This window comes from Notamacropus eugenii, chromosome 3 (genome assembly GCF_028372415.1).
Source record: "Notamacropus eugenii isolate mMacEug1 chromosome 3, mMacEug1.pri_v2, whole genome shotgun sequence".
NCBI classification, from domain to species: Eukaryota; Metazoa; Chordata; class Mammalia; order Diprotodontia; family Macropodidae; genus Notamacropus; species Notamacropus eugenii.
In genome coordinates this window covers 328,893,476-328,921,331 of record NC_092874.1, presented here as the reverse complement: position 1 = coordinate 328,921,331, position 27,856 = coordinate 328,893,476, and the positions used below count along the sequence as shown (strand labels likewise).

The 27,856-nt window shown below is 37.3% G+C and overlaps 1 protein-coding gene across 6 annotated transcripts in view; it reads right to left on the bottom strand.

Annotated features, from left to right (window-relative positions):
* FANCC (FA complementation group C) overlaps nucleotides 1-27,856 on the bottom strand; it is a 237,019-nt gene that overhangs the window by 104,177 nt on the left and 104,986 nt on the right. For all 6 annotated transcript variants that reach the window (XM_072596926.1, XM_072596922.1, XM_072596928.1 and 3 more), the window contains exons 5-6: nucleotides 3,446-3,559; nucleotides 2,077-2,141 (exon numbers count right to left, since the gene is read on the bottom strand). In XM_072596926.1, coding sequence (XP_072453027.1) covers nucleotides 2,077-2,141; nucleotides 3,446-3,559 — 179 coding nt within the window. The remainder of the gene's footprint in view (nucleotides 1-2,076; nucleotides 2,142-3,445; nucleotides 3,560-27,856) is intronic.

Here is a 27,856-nt window from a genome sequence, read left to right as displayed (position 1 = left end):
TCCACTGTGCTACAAAGCTGCTCACAAATGTGAAAATGGTTGAATTACTGGACCAAAAGCAAAGGAATCATTAGTGGTTCTCTAACGCATGAAGCACTACAGGAAATTGTGCCTGCTCTTGAGCTTAAGTCTAACATCTTTATCAGTGACGTGAATAAAGGCATAGGTGGTAGGCATGGTTACTAATTCTGTTGATGCTTCAAAGCTAGGAGCAGCTAACACAATGCTAGGTAGGGAATACGTTTAAAGCTCAGCCAAATATGTTAAAATGAAATTTAACAGGGTTAAATGTAAAGTCTTAGATCCAACAAAACCAATCTCTGTAAGATAACAGAGACATGGCCAGACAATGTGAAAAGGTTCTGGAAGTTTTAGTGTCACACAAACTTGGTGTGATATGAACAGCGTCCTGCAGGTAGAAGGCACTTGGAATAAGCATTGCTATAGCACCTACTATGTAGCAGGCAATGTGGCATTTCCAGTTATCATCTCATTCGATCCTCACAACAACTCTACACGAGGTAGGTGTTATTATCATTCCCATTTATAACTGAGGAAACCTGAAGCAAAGGTGAAGTGAGTGGCTTGCTCAGGATTACATAGTTTTTAAGAGTGTAAGGCAGGATTTGATGTCTTCCTGATACCAGTTGCTTCAAATAATAAATGATCTGTGTGACCTTGGTCAAGTTACTTAAACCTCTCTCTGGTTGGGTTTTCTCCTTGGAAAAACAAGGACAGAACCTGTAGTACTTCTTTTGGGAGGGTTGTTCTGAGAATAAAGTGAGACATTTATTAAGCATTCTGAAGACTTTGTAGTGCTATGTTAAGTATCAGCTATTATTGTTACTGAAGTGAATGTGGTAATCTAAAAAGCAAATGTGAAATCAGACTGGAGGCAACACAGTTTTGTGAGTATTGAAGCACATGCTGAAATCTCTAGATGCCTGACAGAAAAGACCAAATGCTCTGAAAAAAACATGGACCCATTCCCTGAAAAGGCAACTGAGAAAACATCAATCATTTCCAGCTCATAGGACTGCTTTCCCATTTTTTGCAAGATCTCAATCAGAATAATCTACATATTTATTCAGAGCATCCCTGATGTAGAATGAGAAGGGAAGTGACAAACTTTCACAAATAAAACTGTACAGCAATTAGCACCATTCCAAGTGGAATGGATGGCCCTAGGAAAGAGTGGTTTTCCTCTTCACTAGGAGTCTTTAAATATAGTATGAATCAGGCCACTGGGTGGGTATGGTATAGAGGGATTATTCTTCAGTTCCTTCCAACTCTGTGATTCTTAAGAATGAAAGCACCCTTCATTCCAAGTATTGTCTGGAGAGTTGGTGGAGAAGTGCATAGAGCACTAAGTCTGGAGTCAGGAATGTCTGAAGTCAAAGCTGGCTTCACAGAAATAAGATACTAGCTGTGTAAGCATAGGTAAGTCACTTAACCTGCCTGCCTCAGTCTCTTCATTTGTAAAGTGAGGATAACGTAGCACCTCCTTCCTATGGCGGCTGTGATGACAAAATGAAAGGGTTCTGCAAACCTTTAAGCACTAACTACATAAATGCTGTTAGCGTTGCTATTGACTAAATCGCTAAATGTTCTAGGTGTTTCGGATAAAAAGAAAACATTAAAAAATGAGTGGAATGGTCAAAGCTTTTGCCTTTGATAAAGGAAGTCAGCGTTAAAGAAACATATAATTAATAACATGAATTGTAGAAATTTTGTATTTGTTGGGGGTGGCAGGAAGCTAATGACCTTCCAGCTCCTGTGGAGCTGTTTCCACTGGCCTCCTCTGTATTGTTGTCCTCATCTCACATCACTCTGACACCTCCCACTACCTCCTTTTTTTACTTAGATTTGCTCAAATGATAAGACGGCCTTGCCAAAGTCAACCCACTGTATGCTGACCCCATCCCTGGCCCCCTGGCTCCATGCTCTTTAGCAGCTTGCCTAATGGATTCTTTTTACATATTCATCATATGAATACAATTATGTTTTATTTTTCCTATTTTAAAACATCTATCTCAAAATTTAACTGGCTCATTTCAAAACTTGGGAGGTACATACATTTTTTGAATGCTAAATCCATTAAGATGATTCACTCTGAGTTCAGTCACTAATGATAAGACCATCTGTAAAACAAAATCAGTGACAGGTTACTACACATTGCAAACAGGATGAGATCAGTTCTGTTTTGCTGATGTGAGTGGCATTTCCGGAGAGGTTTCATTCCCCAAACCTCTACATTTGTTTCATTTTGTCAGAGTCATATGAAAACTGCACCAAGACGTATTTGGTTAACTGTGATTTTGTTTAATGTCCATGCTATCTTATTTCTGTTTAGGCACATGAACAAAAATTAGATTGGCTTTCTTACATGGCAAAAAAATATTCTCTAGGACAAGGGAGGTTTGAGGGGAATACTTTGGGTAAATTAAAAAAAAGTAATCTGTAAATGTTTAATGCTTAAAGTTTTCAAAGGACTAGTCTGATTAACAAATACGTTAATATCTTAGCTTATTTTTTATCTTTAAATTTTTTTGCTATAAAATTTATAAACACCAACAAATATATATTTGCACCAATAAATATAAATGTTTCCATAAAAAAGGACTAGAAAGAGGCTTGTATAAGAAATTATGAATCTATTACATACAGAATATTAAGTATATATTAAATTTAAAGTGAGTGCCAACATTGTGTGGTTAATGGTTTTATGTGTTTATTTTATATCCTGCTACATTACTAAAGCTATTGTTTCAATTAATGTTTTAATTGACTTTCTAGGTTCTTGAAATAAGCTGTCATATCTGTAATGGAGTTATAATTTTATTTTTTCTTGTTCTATGCTTGTTCTCTCAGTTTAGTCTTCTTGTGTTATTATTATTCCTAGCATTTCTAGAACTACATCAAATAATATTTCCTATAGTACTTTTTAAAAGTACACAGAAATTATTTAATGAACATTTTCTAAATGTGGCTAAAATTTGGAGCAGCAGAGAAAATAGCTCTACCATTAAGAAATGTTATATAACTCAATTTAAAGTAGTATTATTTATTCTCTACTATAATGTGAAATCTTAAAAAAAACAAACAAAACCTAAGGATTTCTAAAATGTAGGATTTGTCTAATACTACCAGGCACTGTTTATATGAGTGAAGGAAGCTTATACTAAAACATTTGGACGAACAAATGGGCTATGTTTAAATTTTTAAAAAACCTAAGATTTAGTATAGTCTTTCCAGACTTCCTTCTCCCTTTTCATAAACACCTCTTTCCAATTTCTTCCTTAAATGGCTCTATGTATGTCCAAGGTAAGAAGATATAAACAGAGCACAGATAAACATCCTTCCTGGAGCAGTGAAGTATTTCCATTTACCTTTCTACTGATTCTGTGTTTGACAATGGAAACTTTAATACTAATAACGTACTCACATTTTTTAGCAATTTAGGAAAATAATCTGGAGATGTATAACCAAGAGCTTGACTAACAGTTCCAACTTCATTAAGTCCAAGTTTGGATGATGAAAGCAGATGGCATAATAAACTCTAAAAGAATTATTGGAAAGAGTAAGAATTAATGATCTTTAAAAAATATATGTTTGTCATACCTAATAGACAGAATATAATCTATGAAAATGGTCTATTCCAGTGGCATCAAACTCAAACACAAATGGAGGCCACTAAACCATAATAAGGTCTTTATGGGTAGCATACTGACCTAGAAAACTACATATTAACATTATCTATGTTTATTTTCATTTATTGTTAAATATTTCCCAATCAAATTTTAATCCCCCTTGATGCTGCACTTGGGAGTATTATGGGCCCTTGGTATGACAAGTCTGGTCTAGTCTGTCTGGCAAATAGTTCCTAGTTACAAGAAGAAAACAGTGTAATTCAAGATTTGAATAATGGTGAATTTAATTTATAAAATTTTTCAGTTGACAAAATTATACTTTTTAAAAAATATGTGATTCAGCATCAATTTGAAATAACAAAACTCCCTTCACCAATTTAGAGACAAAAATTTTATTAACTTAAGGAGAAATCATTTTGTTTATTTTAGAACCTTCTGTCATATTTTTAAAAGGTGAAATCTTTGGAAAGAGACATTAAAAAATACTAGACTGTGTCCAAAATACATTAATTCTATGAATTCCTTGAAAGAGGGGGTAGGATTTTAAAAAGCAGAGATTGGGAAAGAGAGGCAGGCAGAAAACAGAAGACATTTCTGGCATAAGCAATGACACAAGCATGAGAGAATGGAGGCAGAAAAAGCAGTGAGTACATATAAAGAATGTTAAGTAGTCCATTTGGGTTGAAAGGGTTGTTATGAATTTAGTAGAGGAAAAAAGACTACCTTAACACATATAAAATTACTAATTATTCAACTAATTGCTTAAGTATAGATGTACTTATAAGAACAAGAAAAGTTTTGGGGAAAAATATCTGTATGGGTTGGAATAACTGCAAAGAGTTAACGAAGGATTTAGGAATTTAAATTTAGATAGGTGAAGCAAAGACTAGTAGATAATATAGGAAAACAAATTATAATTCAGAGGACAGAACAGAATGGACTGTGTGAAGGACAGTAAACATATTTTAGTGCTAACTTGAATATAAGTTTTATGTTGGGGACCTTAGGAAATAAGGCTGGACAAATAAGACAGGGAAAACCTGAAAAGGTGGTTTGAGCTGATGATTAAGGAATGAGGCGTCACTCTAAATTCATGAGGACAGGAGTATCAAGATGAAAATGGTACTGATGTTACAAATTAATCTGGGAACACTATGCAGAATGGGTTGAAGAAGAAAAATTAGAGAGGGGAAGAGATGATGAGTCAGGAAGTTATTAAAAACCAGGAATGGACATTGCAAGACCATAGGGTTAAAACTAGAAGGGGCCTTCCTTAGGGAGGATCTGGTTGGAACCTCCCTCTCCTTCCATTTTATAGATAAAAAACAGATATATTGGTATGGATGTAGATGTAGATATAGATATCTCACAGAATTTAGTAGAGACATCAGGAAGGTCTGCCTTCTTTAACGGGCTCAAAGCACTGCCAAGATTATTTGTAAGGTAGTTGTTTCTATTTGAGTGATTAATATTAAATGTTTATGAGTTCATAACCCTAGCTGAATATTAAAAGCTAGATTTCTTCATCTTTTCACCCTACCAGCAATGGCAAATAAGATCTGAGTTTCCAAACTAATAAGGTAAAAAGCTGATTTTTTTTGTTTTTTTAAAGATTCTACAATATGGGAAGTAGAATAGAACAAGCACTGGCTCTGAAGTCAGAGGAACTGGATTCAAAACCTAGCTCTGAAGTCAGACTTGAGGAAAATCATTTAACCTCCCTGGGCCTCTGTGAGGGAACTGGCCTAACTGCCTCTTAAGTCTGTTCAATAACCAAATACATCAAATGAGATCCAAGTCTAAGCCTGGTTTTTCCATACTGCCCTAACACGAATGAGAACCAGCGTTCATCCAGATGAAACCATGGCCTAAGTCAAACTGAGGCCTCTTAAAAACCTTAGCTTGAAAGGCCAAGGTTCACCACTGCATCCAGGGCCATCTTCAGTCATCCTGATCTACGCCTGGCCGTTGGACCCAGGTCACTCTGCAGACGAAAGTGAGGCTTGTAACCCTGCACAGCATCCCTCACTGAAATCCAATTCACATGGATGTCATGGCATTCCCTCGAGAATGAAGGACAAACAGCAGTAGCAGATGAAACCATAAACAATTGTGACAAAATAATCTTATAAATTCATATACATCTGTGTTTCCTTCTTTAGCATCACCTCCTTCTATAACATCTATAACGACACATTAAATTTCTTTTAAGAAGATTTACAGACATTTATAGCATTTATAGCAAGACTAATTTTTCTACTGCCACCTAGTGGCATAAAGCCTAAAAATAATGAAGAACAGAAGGTACTTTGGGGTCAGGACCTTTGGTAAGAAAAAAATTTTAAATAGAAGAGACTGCAAAAGCAGTGAATAATGGTAAAGGTTCTAACTCAGAGAGGCTAGATACTTAATAGTCTAATAATCTAAAATAGTTTAAGTGTGTACAGTGTAACTAAGCTAACTATTTTATGTTGTACAAATATCAGCCACTACATTATCAATGGGGTCCTTATTTTCTACAATGTCATCTTTATCTATTTATTTAAATATATATTTTTTTTACAAAGAAAAGTCTATTTATGTAAAATAGAATATAAAATATTAATGGCATGAAGGCAAATTTTCACCAAGTAGAAAGTTTTGAAATATCATTGAATGTACAGCTGGAAGGCACTTCAGAAGCAATCTAGTTCAACTCATGCCCAGAAGGAATCTCTATTAGAACATATGATAAGGCAGTCCATTCTCTTTGTAGAGAGCTCTATTTGTTAAAATGGTTTTCTTGACTTCAAGTTTAAATTTGGCTCTTGATAGCCAAATAGCCTAAATTTAATACTATATGATAGTTCTTCAAATACTGAAAACCACCATCATATACAAATAATCTTCACATCGTGTAGACTGAAGTCCCTATGTCTTCCTGGCTGCCTTCCCACTGGATAGTCTTCAACTTATCAATAATATTTTTTCTACTGCCACCTAGTGGCATTTGGCAAAAAAAAAAAAAAAAAAAGGGTGGAAGATATTTTGGAGACAAGAATTTTGATCAGAATAAATTATTAAATAGAAGTCCATACCAACATAAAAAGTAGTGAATGCAAAAATAAAGGTTCTGACTCAAGACAGTCCAAAGATGCTTTTTTAAAAATTATAGTGCCCAAATGGACCAATTAATCAATAACCACTTATTAAGCACCTACTCTGTGGTAGCTATTATGCCAGGTACTGAAATAAAAAGACAAAAATGAAATAGTCCTCACCATCAAGATAATGATGAGTTTCTTCTCGTACTGAGAAGAAAGCATGCTCATAGACAATCACGTACAAAACAGGGAGTAGGTAAGTAGCAGCTGGGAGGATCAGAAGAGGTTTCCCAAAGAAAACCCTTCAGTATGATCATTCCACTATAACATAAGATCACAGATTTAGAGCAGGAAGGGATCTCAAGGGTCATCTTTCATGTTATTTAAGGAACTAAATAAGGGCCAGGCCCACACGCTTTAACCAAAAATCCCACAGGTAAAATAATAAGCTTTCTTTCTCACATTTTTTTCATGAACTTTGTAAATGTGCAAAACAATATCTGAGCACTGAATTGAGGTACATTTTAACTTTTAATAGATCTTCGTTGTTGCATTGTTTCAGCTTTGTCTGACTCGTCATGACCCCGTTAGGGGTTTTCTTGGCAAAGATAATGGAGTGGTTTGTCATTTCCTTCTCCAGGTCATTTTATCAATGAGGCAAAGGGGGTTAAATGACTTGCTCATGGTCATACAGGTAGTAGGCATCTGAGGCTAGATTTGAATTCAGGTTCTATCCACTGTATCAGGCTCTATCCACTGTATATACTCTATCTACCTGTGGGATATAAAATTATGTTTCCAAACAGATGAAGGATTTTTCACACTTCTTTGCAAAAACAATTCTCAGAATAAGGAGAAAAAGAGGAAACCAATCACCAGAAACTAGTCTCAACCAGGTTTGAGGTTGGGACTCCCTAAGCAGTTCAGCTAGGCTTCAAGCACTCAAGCTTAATAGCTTAATGAATATTAACGCCTCCTCCCTGCAAGGAGCTAAAGCTCACTTACATGCACACTCAATGTATGTGAAGGGAGGGGTAACACATGAAGTGGGGTTACATGAAGTAGGCATGCTGGGAAGTTGTACACCTCAGAGTTTTCAGTCAATGAGGAAATGAGGGAGGGACTTCATGTTTCAGGAGAGAGATACGTTAACTTACTCTTGCTTCTGTAGGGGTGTGTATGCCTAGGTTGCAATACACCTGCCTCTTGCAAGGAACAAAAAATAAACGAGCCTGCCTCATCTACCTCGGGAGTCTGTCATTCCTCCAGAAAATTTTACTCTTAACACACCTAGCCTCTCCTCTAACACATCATCCAGAAAATTTACAATGAGGTTGGGGTTCCATGGAGACTCCATGTTCTGGAAGAGGCATGGGAAGCAGTGGCAAGGGATATTCACGAGAAAAAAAATACCTCTTGGGGGCACACTTAAATGAAACGGGACTGCACTGCTACATAGTTTTAGTTGGTTTGACAAATCTCATAACCCAATTTAAATACAGTTTCTCCCAATCATTCTTTGTTCTTAAAATCATTTTTCCCTTAGTTAAAACATTGTTCATCCAATTTTAAACCCACAGATTGTTATTTTATTGTATGCAGTATCTATTCATTCTGTAATGTAAAAAGAGGACTTGAACACTAGGCAACTAGTTTTACTAATGTAACTTTTCTTCTGCTGTGGTATTGCTTCTCAGGGCATATTGCTTCGTCATAGGGCAGCTAGGTGATGCAGTGGATAGAGCACCAGTGCAGGAGTCAGGAGGACCTGAGTTCAAATCTCACTTCAGACACTTGATACTTACTAGCTGTGTGATCTTGGGCAAGTCACTTAACCCCACTTGTCTCATCCTGGGTCATCTCCAGTCATTCTGATGAATATCTGGTCACTGGATTCAGATGGCTCTGGAGGAGAAGTGAGGCCGGTGACCTGCACAGCCTTCCTTCACTCAAAAAAACAAAGTCAAGTGCAAGTCATGTCATCATTTCTCTGATGGCATGGTCTTCTTTGGCAATGAAGGACGAACACACACACACATTGCTTGTCCAATTAATGATAGGACTAGAGTTATGATTTCACTGGCACAGGGAACTCCTGAAATGAAAAAACTTCTTTATCATACAGGTCAGTACCTTGTCTGCACCCTATGGTTTTAGAGAGTTACCAAGAGCACTGAGGAGCTAAGTAATTTGCCCAAGATCACAGAGTCAGAATGTGTGGATCTAGACTGGCTCCTGAAACCAACTTTCTATTTGTCCACTATGCCACACAGCTTCTCAACTCAGCTTTTCAAATGAAGCTATGTATAAATGAGTTATTTAAAATTTTCCAAAATTAAGAGAGATAAAATTAGCTTATTTTCTTAGTATTTAAATTAACACCACACATTTTATGTTCCCCCAAAAAAGCAATTTGCAATTTATTTATATAGAGACAACAACGTGATAAAGAATAAACAAAAGTTTGTAATTTCAGGCTTTGTTAAGAGAAGCCTAAGTAAAGGAGCAGGGAGATGATGGTGCTCTGCTCTGGACATACTACATCTGGGTCCTATGTTCAGTTTTGTGTGCATCTTAGCAAGGATCCCAACAAGAGAGCATTCAAAGGAGGGCAACTAGGGAAAGGCACTGAGATCGTGCCATATGATTACTGACTGAAAGGTCTAGAGATGTTTAGCTTTGAGAAGAGAAGATCTGGAGGAAATACTATAACTTTCTTTTAAGTATCTAAAGGTTGTCACATGGAAGAGGAATTATTTAGACTTGTTATGCTTGGTCACAGATGGCAGAAAAAGGAACAATGAATAGAAATTCCAAAGAACTAGACTTAAGCTTGATGGAAGTGAAGACCTCCTAGAAATGAGTGCTGTACAAAAATGGAGAGGGCTCTGTCAGAAGATGATGGTGGTTTTCACAGTCTGGACAATCATTTATCTAATATTGTGTTGAGAGTATTCTTATTCATGCAGAAGTAAATGGCCTCTGGGTCCCTTCCAAACCTGATATTCCATGATTCTTGAACTTCAAGTATTCTTTCCACTGTGCTAGTGTCATAAAGCATCACAACCATCTCAAACGACATATTTGAAAAGTGCTTAGCATAGTGCCTGGCACAGAAAAATGTTTATTCCCTTTAGTCTTAAAAGAAAATTTTAATTTCAGCTAGGGGGCAAACACAAATACAATAGTTTAGATAACTAATTTTATAAAAGGATAAGCCTACTATTAATTGCAGTGATGCTTCATATCAAATTGCTTCTCTCCATTCCTACTGATTTAATTCAAAAACTAGCTATAAAGCATCTACTATATGCAAGGAATACATAGATACCAAGAGAAAAACGAAAGTCAGCACCCATCCTCACAGGGAATTTACAGTGTAGAGAATGCTGTAACTTGAATAAAGATAAGTATATTATTAAGCAGGGAGCAAGAGGGAAGGAGTAATGAACCAATAAAGGTTTATGGGAAATTTTGAGGTAGGAGTAAACACTAACAACTGGGAGTTATCAGGTAGTAAGTGAACTGAGCCATGAAGAAAATGAAGGTTTGCAGAAACGAGGGTATTACAGAGATTGCCTATGAAAATGGGTAGCGATTTGGGAACAAGTAGTCCTTTGGGGTGAGAACACAGAATGGCTCAAAGGGATTACTGAGAAAGAAGTCTGGAAGGGTAGACTGAAGTCAAACTGTGGTGTGCTTTAAATATTTCTCAGGTTGAGTATTTTATCCTGGCTGTTGTCGTTCATTCTCAAAGGGGACATGACATCACTATGTTGGAGTCAAGGTACAGAGTATCTGACTGTGGCTGATCAGACCAGTATGAACTCAGAATGTTCTACCACACACAGGTCAAGCACAAATGGTCCATGTGAACATTTGGAGTGGAGATGTCTCTAAATTTGAGCACCTCATGTTTCTTTTGAGCTACTGCAATTCCGCTTTGGTGAGGGCACACTGTGCTGGGTGGTCCTGTATTGGGTCAGTGTTTCCTCTGTCTCATAATCAATTCCAAAGTTCTTCAGAGAGACCTTGAGAGCGTCCTTGTATTGCTTCTTCTGGCCTCTTGCCTTGTGTGAGTTCTCCATAAAATAGTCTTTTAGGCAAGCTTATATTTGACATCTGAACAATGTGGATAGCCCAACAGAGTTGTGTTCTCTGCAGTAAAATTTGACTGCTTGGCAGTTCAGCTCGAGAAAGGACTTCAGTGTCTAGTAAGATCTTGCCAGATTATCTGTAGAATCTTCTGAAGACAATTCAAATGGAAGCAACTCAGTTTCTTGGCATGGCATTGGTAGAGTGTCCAAGTTTCACAACCATACAACAATGAGGTCAGAACAATGACTCTGTAGACCTTAAGCTTGGTAGGCAGCCTAATGCCTCATCTTCCACACTCTCCTTTGGAGCCTCCCAAACATCGATCTAGGTCTGGTAATGACGTGTAAACTTTATCATCACTGTGGGCACGCCTGGAACGTGAGCTGCCAAGGTAAGTGAACTTATTCACAGCATTCTAAATCTCTCCATTTCCTATAACCAATGGTTCCATGTAAGAATGATGTGGTACTAGTTGGTGGAGAACCTGTTTTCTTGGTGTTAACTGTTAAGCCAAAAATAATACGAGCAGCAGAAAAAAGATGCATATTTTGTTGCATCTGAGCCTCAGAGATTGCATTGAATGCAGTCATTTGGGGGAAAAAACCATGTACCAATCCTCCCTCCACCTTAGTCTTGGCTTTTAGCCTTTTCAAACTGAATAATTTTCTATCAATGTGGCAGATGACCTTGATGCTATTTTCATCCTCATCAAAGGCATCTGACAACATTACTAAAAAATACCATGCTAAAAAGCATGGGAATAAGCACCCAGCCTTACTTCACTCCACTAGTGACTAGGAAATCTCAGGAACATCATCCGTTATCCAGAATCTGTGCAAGCATGCTGTCATGAAACTGACACATGACACTGATGAACTTCTTTAGGCAGTCAAATTTTGTCATAATTTTCCACAAGCCCTCATGACTGACAATATCAAAGGCCTTGATCAGATCTACAAACATTGTGTATAGACCTCTGTTCTATTCCTGGCATTTCTCCTGGAGCTGCTGGGCAGCAAACATCATATCAACTGTTCCTCAGCCCTTTCTGAAGCCACACTGGCTCTCAGGTGGATGACTGTCTTCTAAGTGAAGGATAAACCTATCAAGGAGGACTCTGGCAAGAATTTTGCCAGCAATTACGAAGAGAAAGATCCCCTTGTGATTGTCACAGGACAATCTATTTCCTTTACCTTTCTAGAGATGGATAAGGGAGGCATCCTTGGACACCTGAAGGAATAACCTCTTCTTGATATGTTAACTTGGAAAATTTCAGTCAGCTTTTGTACAAGCAGTAGACCCCCACCTTGTAAATATCAATTTGAATAGAATCAGCACCAGATGCTTTGCCACATAAGAGGAACCTATGGGCATTCAACACCTCTTCTTGAGTCGTAAGTTTGGTTAGAGAAGAGTTGACTTAAACATGAAGGGTGTGGTAAGAGGAACAAGGATCCACTAATGAGAAGAAATCCTTAAAAAGCAGAACTGACCAAATGGAAAAGGAGGTACAAAATTCACTGAAGAAAAGAACTCCTTAAAAATTAGAATTGGTTCACTGCCATGAAGTGCCATCCCCTGACTCAAGGAGGACCAATACCTATGCTATACTGAAGAGTCCCATGGGCAAACTGACTTCTTCCAGAGAACTGGACTAGGAGCTGTTCTTATGAGTAAATATCAAAATCACATAGGTTTCTTGAATAAAGGGAAAAATTAGTTCTCAAAGAAATCCTCACTTCTCAGATTTTAAGTTTAGAATTTGAATTACCAACAATTCAGACATAATTGTTTCTATATCAAACTGGGAAAAACCTGCTATAGGACGAATTTTTATCTCTTTTTCACTATCCCTCCCATAAAGGATCCAACTGACCCATTTCTTGCCTTTAGAAATTTCATTGTAAGAATAGAAAAGCTTGAGAATTATGTGAAAGAACCAGAGGTGGCATCATCAGCTTCCCTGAGCCAACAAATGATATTCTCCACCCCTACTACCTCTGCTTTCTGGGCAAAAGAGTCATGTTTAAGAACAAAGAACATAGACTCCATATTAAAGAAGCCACTTTTTTAGTGTTTGCCTCCTTCCTACCTAATTCCCCCCATTTAAAAATAACTTCACCTAATAAAGAAAATAATTTGTTCAGAAAATATAATGAATGAAAAGATGAAGAAGAGCTAAGTAACAATGGCTAGTAACCACAAATCAAAAAAGAAATCCTCAATTTTATATATATATAAAAACCTTCTCATTGCCTTATTACCCTAGGGTGGAAGCAAGGGAGATTTTTCTCCTTTGTATATCACATATAGATGTGCAATCAGACTTCAGGGTGTTCAACTCTCACTTCAGCATTCCAAATGAAATTTTCTGGCTGACTGCTTTTATACAAAGAACTAGAAAAAAAAGGTAGAGAATACAGAAGATGCCAACATAAGGCAGCACCACGCCCATTCCAACCCAGCTGCACCTTAAAGTATGTATGTCAACTTAAAAGTTTTTATAAGCTGCACTGTTTATGTTTGCACAGTTTAAAATGATTGCTAAATTTTAAGAAAATAAGATTGCTTGCACCTAAAAAATTTTTAAATTGGGCAATGGGAAGCTAATGACTCCATGAGACATTAAGAAACAATAAACCAAAACCAAAAGAAAGAAAAAATAGGAGAGGGAGCTCACAGTGAATGGCCTCAATTGTCTTTTGTAAAACATGAAGTAAAGTTGAGCCACTGGGGAGAGTGGAATAGTACGTTGATAAAGGAAGTGTAGGAAAATTACCTAGCAGCAGTGAGGGCCCAGTTGAGGTTGGATAACATAAATTTGTAGTGAATGCAATCAGAAAGGTGACTTGCATTTTTTCACGGTCTGACCTCTTCTTCTTAGCTTTCCTGGCTTTCTCCGAGTCTCAAATAAAACCCTGCCTTGTGCAAGAAGCTTTTTCTGATCCCCCTTAATGCTAGTTCTTTCTCTTTAAGATGATCTCCAATTTATTCTGTATGTATTTTGTTGGTACCTTATGCTGGTTCCACCATCAGATGTTCCTTGCAGAGAACACTCCAATCTCCCAATTCCAGAAATTTTCACTGGCTGTCCTGCATACCTGGAACGCTCTCCCTCTTCATTCTACCTCCTGGCTTACTTCAGGTCCTGACTAAAATTCCACCTTCAATAAGATGTCTTTACTTATCCCCCTTAATGCAAGTACCTGTGCTAGGGAGAGTACCTCCAATTATCCTGTCTATTGTGTTTGAACAAAGTTAAACGCATGTTTTCTCACCCATTAGACTGTGAGCTCCTTGCAAACAGGGGTTCTTTTTGCCTTTCTTTGTATGCCTGGTTCTTCGCACAGTGCCTGGCATATAGCATGAATTGAACAAATGTATGCAAACTTGAATACGTATTGGCTGTGTGCACTGGCATGTCATCTAAACTCCCAGACCCCCAAGCAAATTTATGAGAGTACAAGTTGTGGAATGGTTGCTGCTCCACAGTGTTGGAGGAAGCTCCTGTATCAGTGAATACCCCAAGATACACACGGGGGGCCTGATATCGCAGGTTCTTAGATCTGCATTCATAAAAGGAAAGTGACTTTCAAAGGGTTAACAATCACTTTAATCAAGCACAGGTATCAGAGAAAATCACAGTCAAAATTTCAGAAAAATCAAAAATAAACAGACAACGCTTCCAAACTGCATACATACACATGTCTGATCATTACATACATACACAATTATTGGAGAGGGAAGCGCCAGCTTCTAGGTTTTAGCCAGGGAAAGGGTGGGGGTGGGGTGGGGGTGTAGGGTGGCTCCTTAACTAGTTCCCAGAGTCTCTCTGGCCAAAGAAACACTTGAAGTCAGTAAGCACCAAAGTAAAACCTCACCCTCAGAGAATTTATATACTTTTTAGAGCCAGAGAGCATAACCCTCTGACTTAGTGCCTCAATAGAAAAAAAAAAAAAGGTACTTGGGACCCTCCTACAAAACTTAACTGCCTAATCAAGGTTCCCACAATAGGCAGGTCCATCCATGGATGGGAAAGATCCTCCCCAATCACATTATTCAATCAGAGGTACTTTTAGTAAAACAAAAACAGCAAAAGATCTTAATTTGATTGCCATTACAGTTCCCTATGCTGATGTAATAATAGGTCTAGTCCAGAGGTGGGGAACATGTGACCCCATGTGGCCCTCTAGGTCTCAAGTGTAGCCCAGGCATGGCCACACTTGAGGGCCACAGAGGATTCATAGCCACAGGTTTCCCACCCTTGGTAGTCTCTCTACAACTTCTCTATTATTATTCTGAATAAGCTAGAGTTCATAGACAAAATATCTTTATTTTTATTTCATAATGAAACTTCAACTCAGTTTAAAATTTTTTATTTTTGAGTTATAGAGACAGAATTTCTATGAACTAAAAACTTGCCACAGAAAACTTTCTTTGGGAATAGCAGGCCCCCTATTTCTTTAAAAATTAACTGAACATTGTTTATGCCATTTTTTTAAATTAAAAGGAGACAAGTTAGTTCCTAATCTTTTTTGCAAGTTAAAATTCTTACCCAAAGCAAATTATTGTATGTCAATTTCAGTAGCTTTTTCTTTAAAATTCTGCATGCAGTGTTTTTTTTTTCATTTTTTTCTTTTTAAAATTTATATGTCCCATGCCAGTCTAAGTGAAATGATCTATAATAAAAACCTAACTGCCCTGGTATTTTTAGAGCCCTTTTTACTATGAAATAAACACTCAGAAATCTGGAGAATTGCAGTGGTTAGGTCTGTAAGTGAGAAGGAAGGCTGCTCATTCAGAGAATGTACCAACTTCCATTGTTTACACAGCCTATTCTTGGGCAGGATGCTGACATAACACAATTCACAGAATTTCCACACTCTAGTCCAATCATAACAGAGTCTGCAATTGCTAATTCTGCTTACAGGATCTCTTGCTTGCTAGATAGCTCACTCAGTTCTGGGAAAAAAACAGATTTATACTTCATATATTTCTCTCATATACATAAGACAGTTTTGGATATATCCACATTAAAAGACTTTAGAGAATAAGATTAAACTAAACAGCAAAATGAACTATAAGAAATCTGTAGAGATATCTTCTAAAATTTTCCTAGAATTCTTATCTAGATCTTCTCTCCACCCTTCTCACATTCTACCTTTCATGGTATTTATCACAGGAACATACATTTTAAATTAGAACGTATCTCACACTAAATTCAATCCATGCATTTTAGAGACAGAAACTGCCAAGAGTGGAGTGTCAGATGAGGAGTCAGACCCTTACAAACATGACAATCTTTGGGACTCTCAATTTCTTCATCTGTGAAACCGATAATAATATCCTGTAAGTAACTGGGGATTATTGTGAGGATCAAATGAACAGTGTATGTAAAGCACATTTCAAAGCCCTAAATATCAGTTATTAGAAGTAGGAGAGCTGTGATTTAAACTCGGATCCTTAGACTTCCCAAAAAGAGTTGCCCTTGGTATATATATCATATTGCTCTTGGTAATCTGTTTTTTGTTTTCCTAGCACATAGGATACTGCCTTGTATGTAGTAGGTGCTTAACAAATGTTTTAAATTGAATTTTGCTGTTCACGTAACATATCTTGATGATATCTTAGTGACACATATATCTCTATATATTAAACAATGTATAACACATATGTTGTTCAGTCATTTTCAGTAACGTCTGACTCAGTGATCCCATTTGGGATTTTCTTAGCAGAGATACTAGAGTAGTTTGCCATTTCCTTCTCCAGCTCATTTTATAGAAGAGGAAACTGAGGCAAACAGGAATAAGAGACTTGCCCAGGGTCACTCAACTAGTAAGTGTCTGAGGTCAGATTTGAACTCAGGAAGGTGAGTCTTCCTGACTGCAGGTCAGGCACTTTATCCATTGTACCACCTAGCCATATAACATGTATAGGACAACTTATATACAGAATAGATAGCTATCCTAGCAACAGATTAATACATTTGTTTTACAGAAAACAACCACTTTTTCTAATTTCTATTTATTATAAAATAAAAAAGTATTTTCTTTCAGACTGTGTTTCCTCAGCTATGGAATGTGGTACTTGGATTAAATAACCTCTTAGTTCCCTTGAAGCATTATATATTCTGAAAAAATTACTTTAAAGTAACACATATGGAGCTTTCTATGACCCTGCCAAACATAAACTTGTAGCACTGGACTATAAAAAGAAAAATTTCATTTCCCTTAAATACAAGACTCTCTCCCTCAGTGTAGACATCTCAGAAAGAAGCAGCTGGTTCTATCCTTACTTTTGGAGATCTCTGAACTGTGGAGTACAAAGCTTTGCTTTTAACAGGCTGCTTAATAAATGTTTAAGGTTGGTTTTTGGTTGCTGGGGTTTTTTTGTTTGTTTTGTTTTTATCTCAGGAGTCAAGATCAAAGAAATTAAAAAACGGAAACGGATTTTGCTAGCCAAAGGACAAGGCAAACACCAGGTGCACGGGGTTCTCTGTTTATCAAGAAAGGATAGGCAGGTGGAGAAGTGTGGTCAGGAGGGTCACATGGCAACGGAGCCAGCTTTTTAAAGAAAAGTACACAACTAGTGAAGCTACTTCACTCCTTTATTGTCTATCATAATCTTTAAGAAGGGTTAATTAGGGGATTCCTGGGGAAGAAAAACCTCTAGGAAGACATTTTGGCTATCTTCAGGTATGCCGCATGCAGGAGGAGCACAATCAAGGGCAATGGGTGGAAATGACAGAGGCAGATTTTGGCCCAATATCAGGAGAACATCAAGTAGACTCTCACATGTTCTACCAAATCTCACACTTACTCCCATTCCTCACACACCACTCTTCACCTCCCATGTAGATGCCTCTGTCCTGGCTCTCCACCATTCCTACAATGCTCTCCCTTCTCAAATCCACCTCTTAGGATCTCTGGCTTCCTTCAGAACTGAGCTCTATAAAAGGCTTTTCCAAGCCCCGCCAGATACAGAAAACCTTCTAATGACTGATCAAACACTATTTTCTTCTTTACATCATCATTAACATCATAACATTTAATAGCATTTAAAGGTTTACAAAGTGCTTCACAAATATTATCACATTTTTATCCTCACAACTGCTTGCTATACTGTCATCATTTTTACAGATGAGGAAACTGAGGCAAGTCAAGGTTAAGTGACTTGCCTACGGTCATCACACAGTAAGTTTAAAGCTGGCTTTAAATTCAAGTCTTCCTGATTCTAGGTTCAGCATGGTACCACATATGGAATCAACAATAAACTATTTTATTCTCAGAATCACCGAGTGTTAGGCCTGGAAGAGATCTCAATGCCAATCTAGCCCAACGTGGTAGAGGGAAATGGCTATAGCAACATTTCCGACAAGGGCTCACAAGCCTCTGCTTGAAAACTGCCAGTGATGGGGGCCGACTACCTTCCAAGGTCGCCCACTTCACTCTTGAACAGCTGTAATTATTAGGATGATTCTCCTGACATCAACATGAATTTTGTCTTTTTGCAGCTTCCATCCACTGCTCCTGGCTCTCTCCCCTGGGGTCAAACAGAACAAATTTAATCCCTCTTCCATGTGATAGCCTTTCAGATACATGGAGACCATTATCAGGACCCACTCCTTACCCAACCCCCTTCTCCTGAGTTTTCTTTTCTCCAGGCTAAAATACTGATCCTCATATGAGCTGAATTCAAAGTTCTTCACTATCCTGTTGCTGCAGTTCACTAGAATATAAGCATACACAAATAGCTGACCTGCAAGCTGTTTGCTTTATTTGTGTTAAAGAAATACAATAATCCATGTGGAATATGTATCTATTTTTACTTCAAGTTATTCAGTTTAGTCAGTACCACCCTGTCTGGATGAGGAGCAGTTCATGGTACATACTCAAAAGTCTTCTTTCACATGCGGACAATTAAAATGGGTGAATTTAAAAAAGCATAGCAAAAGAAGGGTGAGCTCTCTGCAAACTATAAAATATCCCCCCAAAGGAGAAGAGATATACAAAATGACCTGACTTTCCTAAATTAAGAGTCTGGGAACGTCCAACATAAGAACACTCAACAACAAACCACAAAAAATACTTAAATCCCAGGTAAACAAGAAATCAATTTTAAAAAGGAATATAATTTAAAAAACCAGAAGAAACCCAAAACATAAAAACCATAAACATGCATCCCAATGTGGCAGGTCTCTTAGAATTCCAACTGAGTTTAACCTTTGTGGAACTAGCACTGGAAAAATATGCTGTGCTGCTACTGTGGCTAAGACCACACAGCTTTTTAATGGACCAATTCCAAAGCTTGAAGTTCCATTTACAAGACACTAACAAAGCCTTTGGAAACAGTAAGAAAAAAAGCCAAAGAACTCAGCAACTGGCAAGCCTTGAAGCCTATACTTATCCACAATCATGAAAAGTAATCCCAAGTCAAGTCCAGGACTCTCATTTTCTTTAAAGGAGTTCCACAAACAAAACTGCCATTTCTCTTTCAGTGAAGAAAAAAAAAGGTTGAAGGGAGAGGAAGTAAGAGTCTCTCTTAATTAAGAAAAAACATTTATGCTAATCCAAAACAAATTATAATCATTTTTTAACTAGTCCATTCTGAAATGTGTTAGATTAGCACCTGTTTATTTAAAAGTTTCTTAGTAAAAAACAAATACCACACACCTAAATAGCTAAGAGACAGAAGGAAAGGGGAACCTTGTTTCTGCTCCATTTTTGTGACACCTAGGTTTAAAAAGTTCTGAAATATAAAAAGACACCCCAAAGTCCATTAAGTTTCTTTATATTCCAAACCTCAGATTAATGACATATTTCATTATTTACTGTTTAAAAAAACAATCTCACATCATGGTTATTTTAAAAAGTAGACCACCATAATACCTTCCATTTTATTCAATTTATTTCAATAAACAGCAATTGCTGACTACATGTAACATACTATCTTAGTCACTGAGCAGAAAAAGAAGAAAAGTCCCTACCCTCAAGAAGTTTATAATCAATCTCACACTCCATTTATGGAAAGCAAGATTTTTTTTTTTTTTTACTGCAAACAGCTGGGAAGTTAATTGAACTAACTCACTAGGAATTCTCCACAAACTCCAATTTGTATGGTTTCATGCAAATTTCATACATCCAATTTAGGACTAGCTTTGTTGAGAATTGCCCTGAAAAGAAGAAGAGCTTACTCCCTATTCATGTAATTACATGCCCTGATAAGATTAGAGAAACTTCTGGATATCATAGGAAGCTTGGAAGAGCAAGTCACACAATACTATTAATGGCACTGCTGCTCATGGAAAGAGAATGATAATAAGCATAATAGAGGAGACTGCCGATCTTTAACAGAAGCTGTGAGAGAGAGTGTGTGTGTGTTTTATTCAGCCAAGCTACCAGGACACCAGGGCCTACCCAGAACTCTCTGCTATCTTGCAATTAGCTCTGCCACCCACTTCCTTCTCATGACTAGGAGCTTTCCAAATACCATCGCATTCAATCCTTACAACAACCCTGTGAGGTAGGTTCTGTAACTTATTTGGATTTGAATTCAGGTCTTCCTAAATCCTGGCCCAGAAATCTTTTCGCTGAAGTACCTAGCTGATTTGGTAGCTCTTCCTAATGCTAAGCCCCAAATTATCCACTGAGCCACCTAATATCTCTGTATTTATTTTGTTTATTTATGTCACTCAGTCAACGAGCATTTATCACATGCTTATTTTTGTGCCAGGCACTGTAAAAACTGGATAATTTGGTTTTGTATAATCTGGTCCTCTGATCCTAAACTTTTCCATTTGTACCATTAAGTCCACTAAAGTTCTACACTGATGCCTTATTATAGTGTGTCATGAATTTTCTCCTGATATCTATGGAACATTTTTTTCTGTGTAGATCTCTGTGCTAAGTGCTAGAGATACAAATTTTTTAAAAAGTCTGCGCTCTTAGCAAAATCACACTCTAATGGGAGATCCACACATAGGAGGTTTCAGCTCCAAATCAAAGGGTAAGGTCCGGTGGTCATCATGATGCAACAGCACGCAGATGATAATGCATCTTTTTAAATGTCATTTAAACCACACAGATCTTTAAATACTGAACTATTTGACATAGCTGTGATTTGATATCACTTTCTGGGCCCTTCAGGGGCTACTGATGGGAAGCTGGAGCACCTGCAGGGGCAGTTGCCAGATACATATCTCTACATATGTTATTCCTCTAGACATGTCTCTAGGGCCTGGGCTGGAAGCAGAAGCAGTGGCTTTGTTGACCTTGCAGTTTTCAGAGCTCCTGGGTTTACTTATCCATTGGTGGCAGTTGGTGGGAAGTTGAATGGTTCTTGCTATTCCTGGGGTCTTCTGTCTCAGGGTCCTAGGCTGTCTCCCCTGGGGTCTGAGAAGTAGCGTGAGCCATCTGGCACATGTTGCCTCTTGTCTCCACCTTGGGGTAGCTTATCCCACCTCCTATCTGTACGCATGTATGTTATATATCTCCTTTACTTATGTTTAAACATGTTGTATCTCCCTAGTGTATTACAAGACTCTCAAGTGCAGAAGATACTGCATTTTTGTATTTGTGTCCCCAGAACCTACCACAGTAGATACTTAGTAAACACATACTGATTGATTAAACATGAAAGAACAGTGGAGGTTATTAAATTCTAGCATAAGTTATCAATGATAGAACCATCACATAGCTGAGATTTCAAATCAATCAATATGTATTATTCAATAAATACTAACAATGTGCCAGGTACTGTGTTAAGTACTAGGGATACAATGAAAGGCAAAAATAGTTCCTGTCCCCAAAGGGCTTATATTCTAATGGGGGAGACCACACCCACACCTACACACACCCTAAGATAAACACAAAGGAAACAGATTTTCCTTAAGCATAGGAATGACCATGTCACTCCCCTAATCAATAAACTGCTCTGTTCAATTTTAAAAGCCTTCACAATCTGGCCCCAATCCTGACTTTATCTTTGCAGCTTCATTAAATGGTACTCCTCTGCTACTACACTATGGTCCAGACAAACTAGTTTCTCTTCCTCATGCATGGCATTCCATCCCTGGGCTCTCTGCCTTTGTATTGCCTGTTCCCCATGCCTAGAATGCCCTCCCTCCACCTCACAGAATTCCTCACTTCCTTCAGGCCTCAGCATAACTACAACTTTCTATACAAAGCTCTACCCAATCCCTCTATTTATTGTATATATATCCCCCTCTCCCCCCGCCTCTATACAATGTCTTCTGCAAGAGAAAGAATGTAAAATACTTGAGAGTAGGGATGGTTTCATTTTTTTTGTTTTTATATTTTTAGCACCTAGATAGTGCCTGGAATACAGCAGAAACTTAATCAATGCTCACTGATTTCATTAATTGATTTCTGGAGATATCCAATTCAATAAATATTTATTAAAAGCCTACTATGCACCAAGCATTGTGCTAAAGCCTGGGTATATAATTAATAAAAAGATAGTCCCTGCCCTCAAGGAGCTTACAATCTAAAGGGGGTAGACAACATACACAAAGAGGAAGGAGATGAGGGAGGGTGTAAGGGACAGGAGCAAAGGGGCACTTTGTTCCACTGATCTGAAACCAGCAGATGTGAAATGGAGTAGGTAAGATATAGATAGATAGATAGATAGATAGATAGATAGATACATAGATACATAGATACATAGATACATAGATACATAGATACATAGATACATAGACATAGCTATAGGTAGATATATGGGGGGTAGATATCTATAATTTCATCAGTGGGAATGCAGGCCTGCAATTCATCTGAATCTTAAGAGTCCCTCTGGAGTATTAAGAAACTAAGTAGACTGACTACTTCCAGAAGGAGGATGTGAATGTGGTGGAACCACAGGAACTAGGTTCAAATATTGCCTCTTGGACCCGCTATATATGTGACCTTGGACAAACCACTTAAGATCCTTGTATCTCAATTTACTCATCTGTAAAATGAGAGATGATCTTTGAGGTCCAAGCCAACTCTAAATCTAGGATTCCAGGAGTCTAAGATTACTCACTCCATCAAGTTGTTCCTTCTGGAGACACTTCAGAATAAAGAATCAACAATCATTTGTCTTGAAAGCCCAAGAATGGAAATTGCTTTCCAGTTTAAGATTCTATGATTCTGCGATGCTCCAGGCCTCAGAAAAACTATGACCTGGCTTCATCTGTCAAACACTCATAGCTCAGAGGCTTAGAACATGGAATATTTTAAATCTTAGTTACTATTATTGTCACTTATCATTATCTTTTCTTAATAGCTCCTCTTGGTGAAACACCCTCCCCACTGCCCCACAAAGTATATAAAATTCAAGAGTATAGAGGAAATCAGGGATATCCCCTTGATTGACTCTCAAATACGTTCCATGCAACATGCCTGGAACTGGGCCCCTTCTGCTAACACATTTGCCCTGGATCTGTCTGGTAGATAGACACTTTGATAGAAGGGACACACAGATTTCTGAATGGATTCCTGATGCCCTCTTTGCCATCTCCTACCTACCACAGGGCTTGGGGAACAGTGTCAAAGTTGTATCAAAGATAATTAATTAGCCTTTCAGTTATGGTCTGCTGCCCATTCAGTTTCTGGGACTCTATCTGAAAGAGATCATAGAAATGGGAAAGGGTCCCACATGTACAAAAATATTTATAGCAGCTCCCTATGTGGTGGCCAAAAACTGTTTGTCAATTGGGGAATGGCTGAACAAGTTGTGGTATATGAATGTAATGGAATATTACTGTGCTATGAGAAATGATGAACAGGAAGACTTCAAAGAAGCCTGGAAAGACTTATATGAACTGATGCTGAGTGAAAGGAGCAGAACCAGGAGAACTTTGTACACAGCAACAACCACAGCGTGCGTGAAATTTTTTCTGGTAGACTTGGTACTTCATTGAAATGCATGGACTTAAAAAATTTCCAATAAACTCTTGAGGCAAAACACGTTTCACATTCAGAGAAAGAACTATGGAATTGGATCGCAGACAGAAACAGACCATTTTCTTTAGTATTATGTTTTGTTTTGTTTTATGGTTTCCCCCATTCATTCATTCCCCCATTCTTCTATGCAACATGCATTTAATAGGAATGTACATATAGAACCTATATATGATTGTACGCCCTCTCAGGAAGGGAGTGAGGAGGGAGAGGGGAATAAGTGGAAGGCAGTAGAAAAAAAATTAATAGTAAGGCTATCTCTATATTATCAATGAGATTTCTTTTTTTTTAAATTGATTTTATTTGTTTTCAACAATAACAAAAAAATCTAAGATATATGGAAGTGACTGTTGAACTGCTATTATTGTCTTGTCTTTTCAACTGTCTGCTAAAAAATGCATACTGTTTTATCATTTAATTAAAGTAGACAGATTTACATCACAAGATCACATTTGGCTCAAATATTACAGTATATTTTTGCCTTTTTGATGATAATTGAGGATGTGAGCATGAAGTGATCAAAATTTTAAATTGAAATGGTACTGTCAAGGGCAACTTTAAAGAAAAGGTTGAATGATTATGAATCTACTTTATGACTATTTTTGGACTTGTTTTATGCTGCAACTTTACTGACAGGATTAAACATTTAAATTAAAAAACAAAGTGTCAAAAGAGAAGACCCTAGGCATGTAAATTTCAAGTGACTCGCCCTGGAGCTCTGCCATGGAGGTAGAAAGGGCCAGAGGTAAGAAAAAGGGCCTGATTTCTTTTTTTCTTTAGAGGACAGGCTCCTCCAAGGCAATCCTGGTCTGCACAGGTCAGTACAGAGTCAGGGCCCCTTTAGAGGGAGTGCCCTAGTGCCTCTGGGGCAGTAGCAGTTCTGGGCTTTTATACTAGGAAAACATCATTATAATCATATGATCAACATGTGAAAAGACTTCAATAGAAGAGTAGAGCGCAGTTTAATAATTTACAGCATACTTTCTCAACACTCAATAACAGTAAGACTTGGACATTTATTGAACTCTTTACTACGTACCCTGTAGGAGGATAAAAAAATTAGAAACAGCTCAACTTATCCTGGAATTGCTGACCTTGTAAATGGGGAGAAAAGACACACACACACACTACTTAAAAAGCAAGGTATACTACCAAAAGTCCAAACTTTAAAAACAGATTCATTATGTTGTGGGTAATTGCATTAGAAAAAAAAATTTTTAGTGTTCATTTACACCATGAGGGTTCCTTAAAAACTATTCATCAAGCTATCACTAATTGAAAAAGTTAAGGTTAATGAAACAATTAAGCCTATTTATTCTAGAAGTTCTTGGTAATTGAAGATCAATCAAAAAATATAATTTACATACAACTTTTCAAGAATCCTGTTTAACTAATGCATAAAATATACCTACAGAATAAACTGTAAATAAATGTCTACAGGACAAAATAAAGGATAGATCAGACTTCAACGTATTTAATCAGGAAAGATTTTCTAGAAGAATTACTCAACATGCTTATTGACTGACTTATTAAGTCTAGAGATCAACTAAAGGAAAATTTGCAATCACAAAAATGTAAACACTTTTAGACACAAATATAATTCAATTATTCCACTGGAAATAGTTTTCTTAATAGGATACTGGTCTGAAATCAGTTGTGAAATATAAGCAATTTAAGTAAAAATCATATTAGACAAGTGGGATGGAAAACCCACCAAATTCAAATAAACATTTTATTCCATGTTAATAAAAATTAAGAAACTAATGAGATGCTAATCATAAGCACTAATGTGAGATACCCAGCTCTATTGTGTACTTTGATAGCCATGAGGGTGAATAAAGTATCCATAATAAAAAGCAAATGGGCCCAGGTCATTTCAAGTTATAAAGAAACATATGTTAAATGAGTAGATGGAACACATCTATGAAAACATACGGCTTTCCTCCTTAAATTCACAAGAGGACACTAGCAACTTCATTTAATAGGTCCTTCGTAATAAAGGGGAGCACCATGGAGAAGCTCATGCAAATACAAACCAGGTGAAAAGCAATTTGATATCATGTTCTTGTGGGTTAAATTCGACTCCAGAGTCTATACAGTTTACAAGGGCAAAAACTCCCAAGGAAGTCAATGAATGTTTCATCTGAGTAAAAGACAAAATGTCTCAAACATCTATAATAGAAAACACAATAGCTTTTAAAATATACCTGTGTCTTGCTGACAGATCTATAGCAGCATCACATTCAATCTGAAGAATGACTGACACATACCAGAGCAAACTGTTCTAAACTCATCCTAAAACACGTCAGCTGCCTTAGGCAGTTTCTAAAACATTCAGCCTTAGATGATGTTCTTATATAACTCATATCACTAAGGAGATAATATTCCATTACATGAGTTAACATTAAATCAAATCAATATACAGATATTAATGGCTTACTATGGACCAGGCACTATGCTAAGTCAAAGCAGGGTAAATGAATTTTGTGTATTAAAGTGCCAGACACTGTTTTAAGGACTGGATTGGATATAAAGAAAGGTAAAACCTGCTCTCAAAAAGTTCACAATCTAATGAGGATGAAACATCCAAACAACTACATGAAAACAAGAAAACAGAGGGAAGGCACTAGATTAAGAAGGACAGGGAAAGGTTTGCACAAGTTGAGATTTTAGCTGGGACTTAAAGAAAGTCAGGAAGCCAGGAAATGGAAGATGAAGAGGGAGAGATTCCAGGCATGTGCTACAACCAACAAAAATATATGGAACTGGGAGATGGGAGTATTGTGTTCAAGGAATACAGCATAAAATATAAGGTGCAGTAAGAAGACTGCAAAAGGAGTAGAGTGTAAGGTTGTGAAAGAGTGAATGCCAAACAGATGATTTTATGTTTGATCCTGGAGGTGATAGACAGCCACTGGAGTTTACTGAATGGGGGGGTGACATGGTTCAGACTTGTGCTTCAGGAAGATCAGTTTGACAGAGGAGTGCAAGATGGACAGAAGTAGAGACGTGAGGCAGGGCAAATAACCAAAAGGCAAGTAAATCTGAGAAAAATCACATAGAAATGTTAAATAAATCCATAGGAATTGATGAGTCACCAAGTGAAATGTTATAGAGGGAGAAAAGAAGCACTAGAGATATAAAGAAAGGCAAAAACAGTATAACCTGCACTAAAACACATCAATTCTTTTTTGACTCTCAGCCTTTTTGGTTTAGCAGCTTCAAGAAATACATTTTATCTTAATAGAAACACATTATAGTAACTATAAATATAAATCAGCTGAACTACCATAAGGTTTCATAGAGTTTATTTGGCAGTAATCTCTAAATAAATGTAAAATGGAGCAATAAGAACCCCAATGTACATTTTTTTTAAAACACGGGTTCTTCTTGCTGTCTTAAGGCAAGACCCACAAAGGAAGTGAAGCAGCAAGAATTCTAAATACCTAGATTATATCAACTGTAATGTTAAACTTACAAAAAGCAACATCTCTGCTTTTGTTATGATCTTTGAACTTTATATGCTTCCCCCCTAAAATTAAACCACTTTTTTCAGCCATGCTTGCTTCATATAAAATTATGAGCAGTGCTCCAATTCACAGATGAAAGACACTTCTAAAAGATGGTTGGATTCAGCATCTTTAACTTGCCCCAGCATTGCACTCAGGTTCTAAGTCTCCAATATTCTGTCAGGAATTCCCACATCAAACATTCTGTGTGGTTTCTTACAGACTGTAACGTTTTGTAGAATAAAGGGCACCTCAAATACTTCCAAAATACCAAAGGAGATTACTCTGCAGTTCCCCTCCCCACCTCTATCCCTAACCCCACCTCCCCACTCCCTTAAATTAGGTTGTGATCTGAAGTTTGGCAAGTAGTAGTCAATAAAGCATTTCCCATATCCAAAAAGGGACTTCACCATTTTAAATTACTCAGCAAAGTAAAAAGCACTCTCCACAAATGTGCACACAGGCCGAGGTTCCGTCCTGTGGGATTTTAAGTGAAAGGGATTTTAAACCTCTAGGGGGAAAATAAAGTAGATTCATGATCTTTTCTTCAAAGC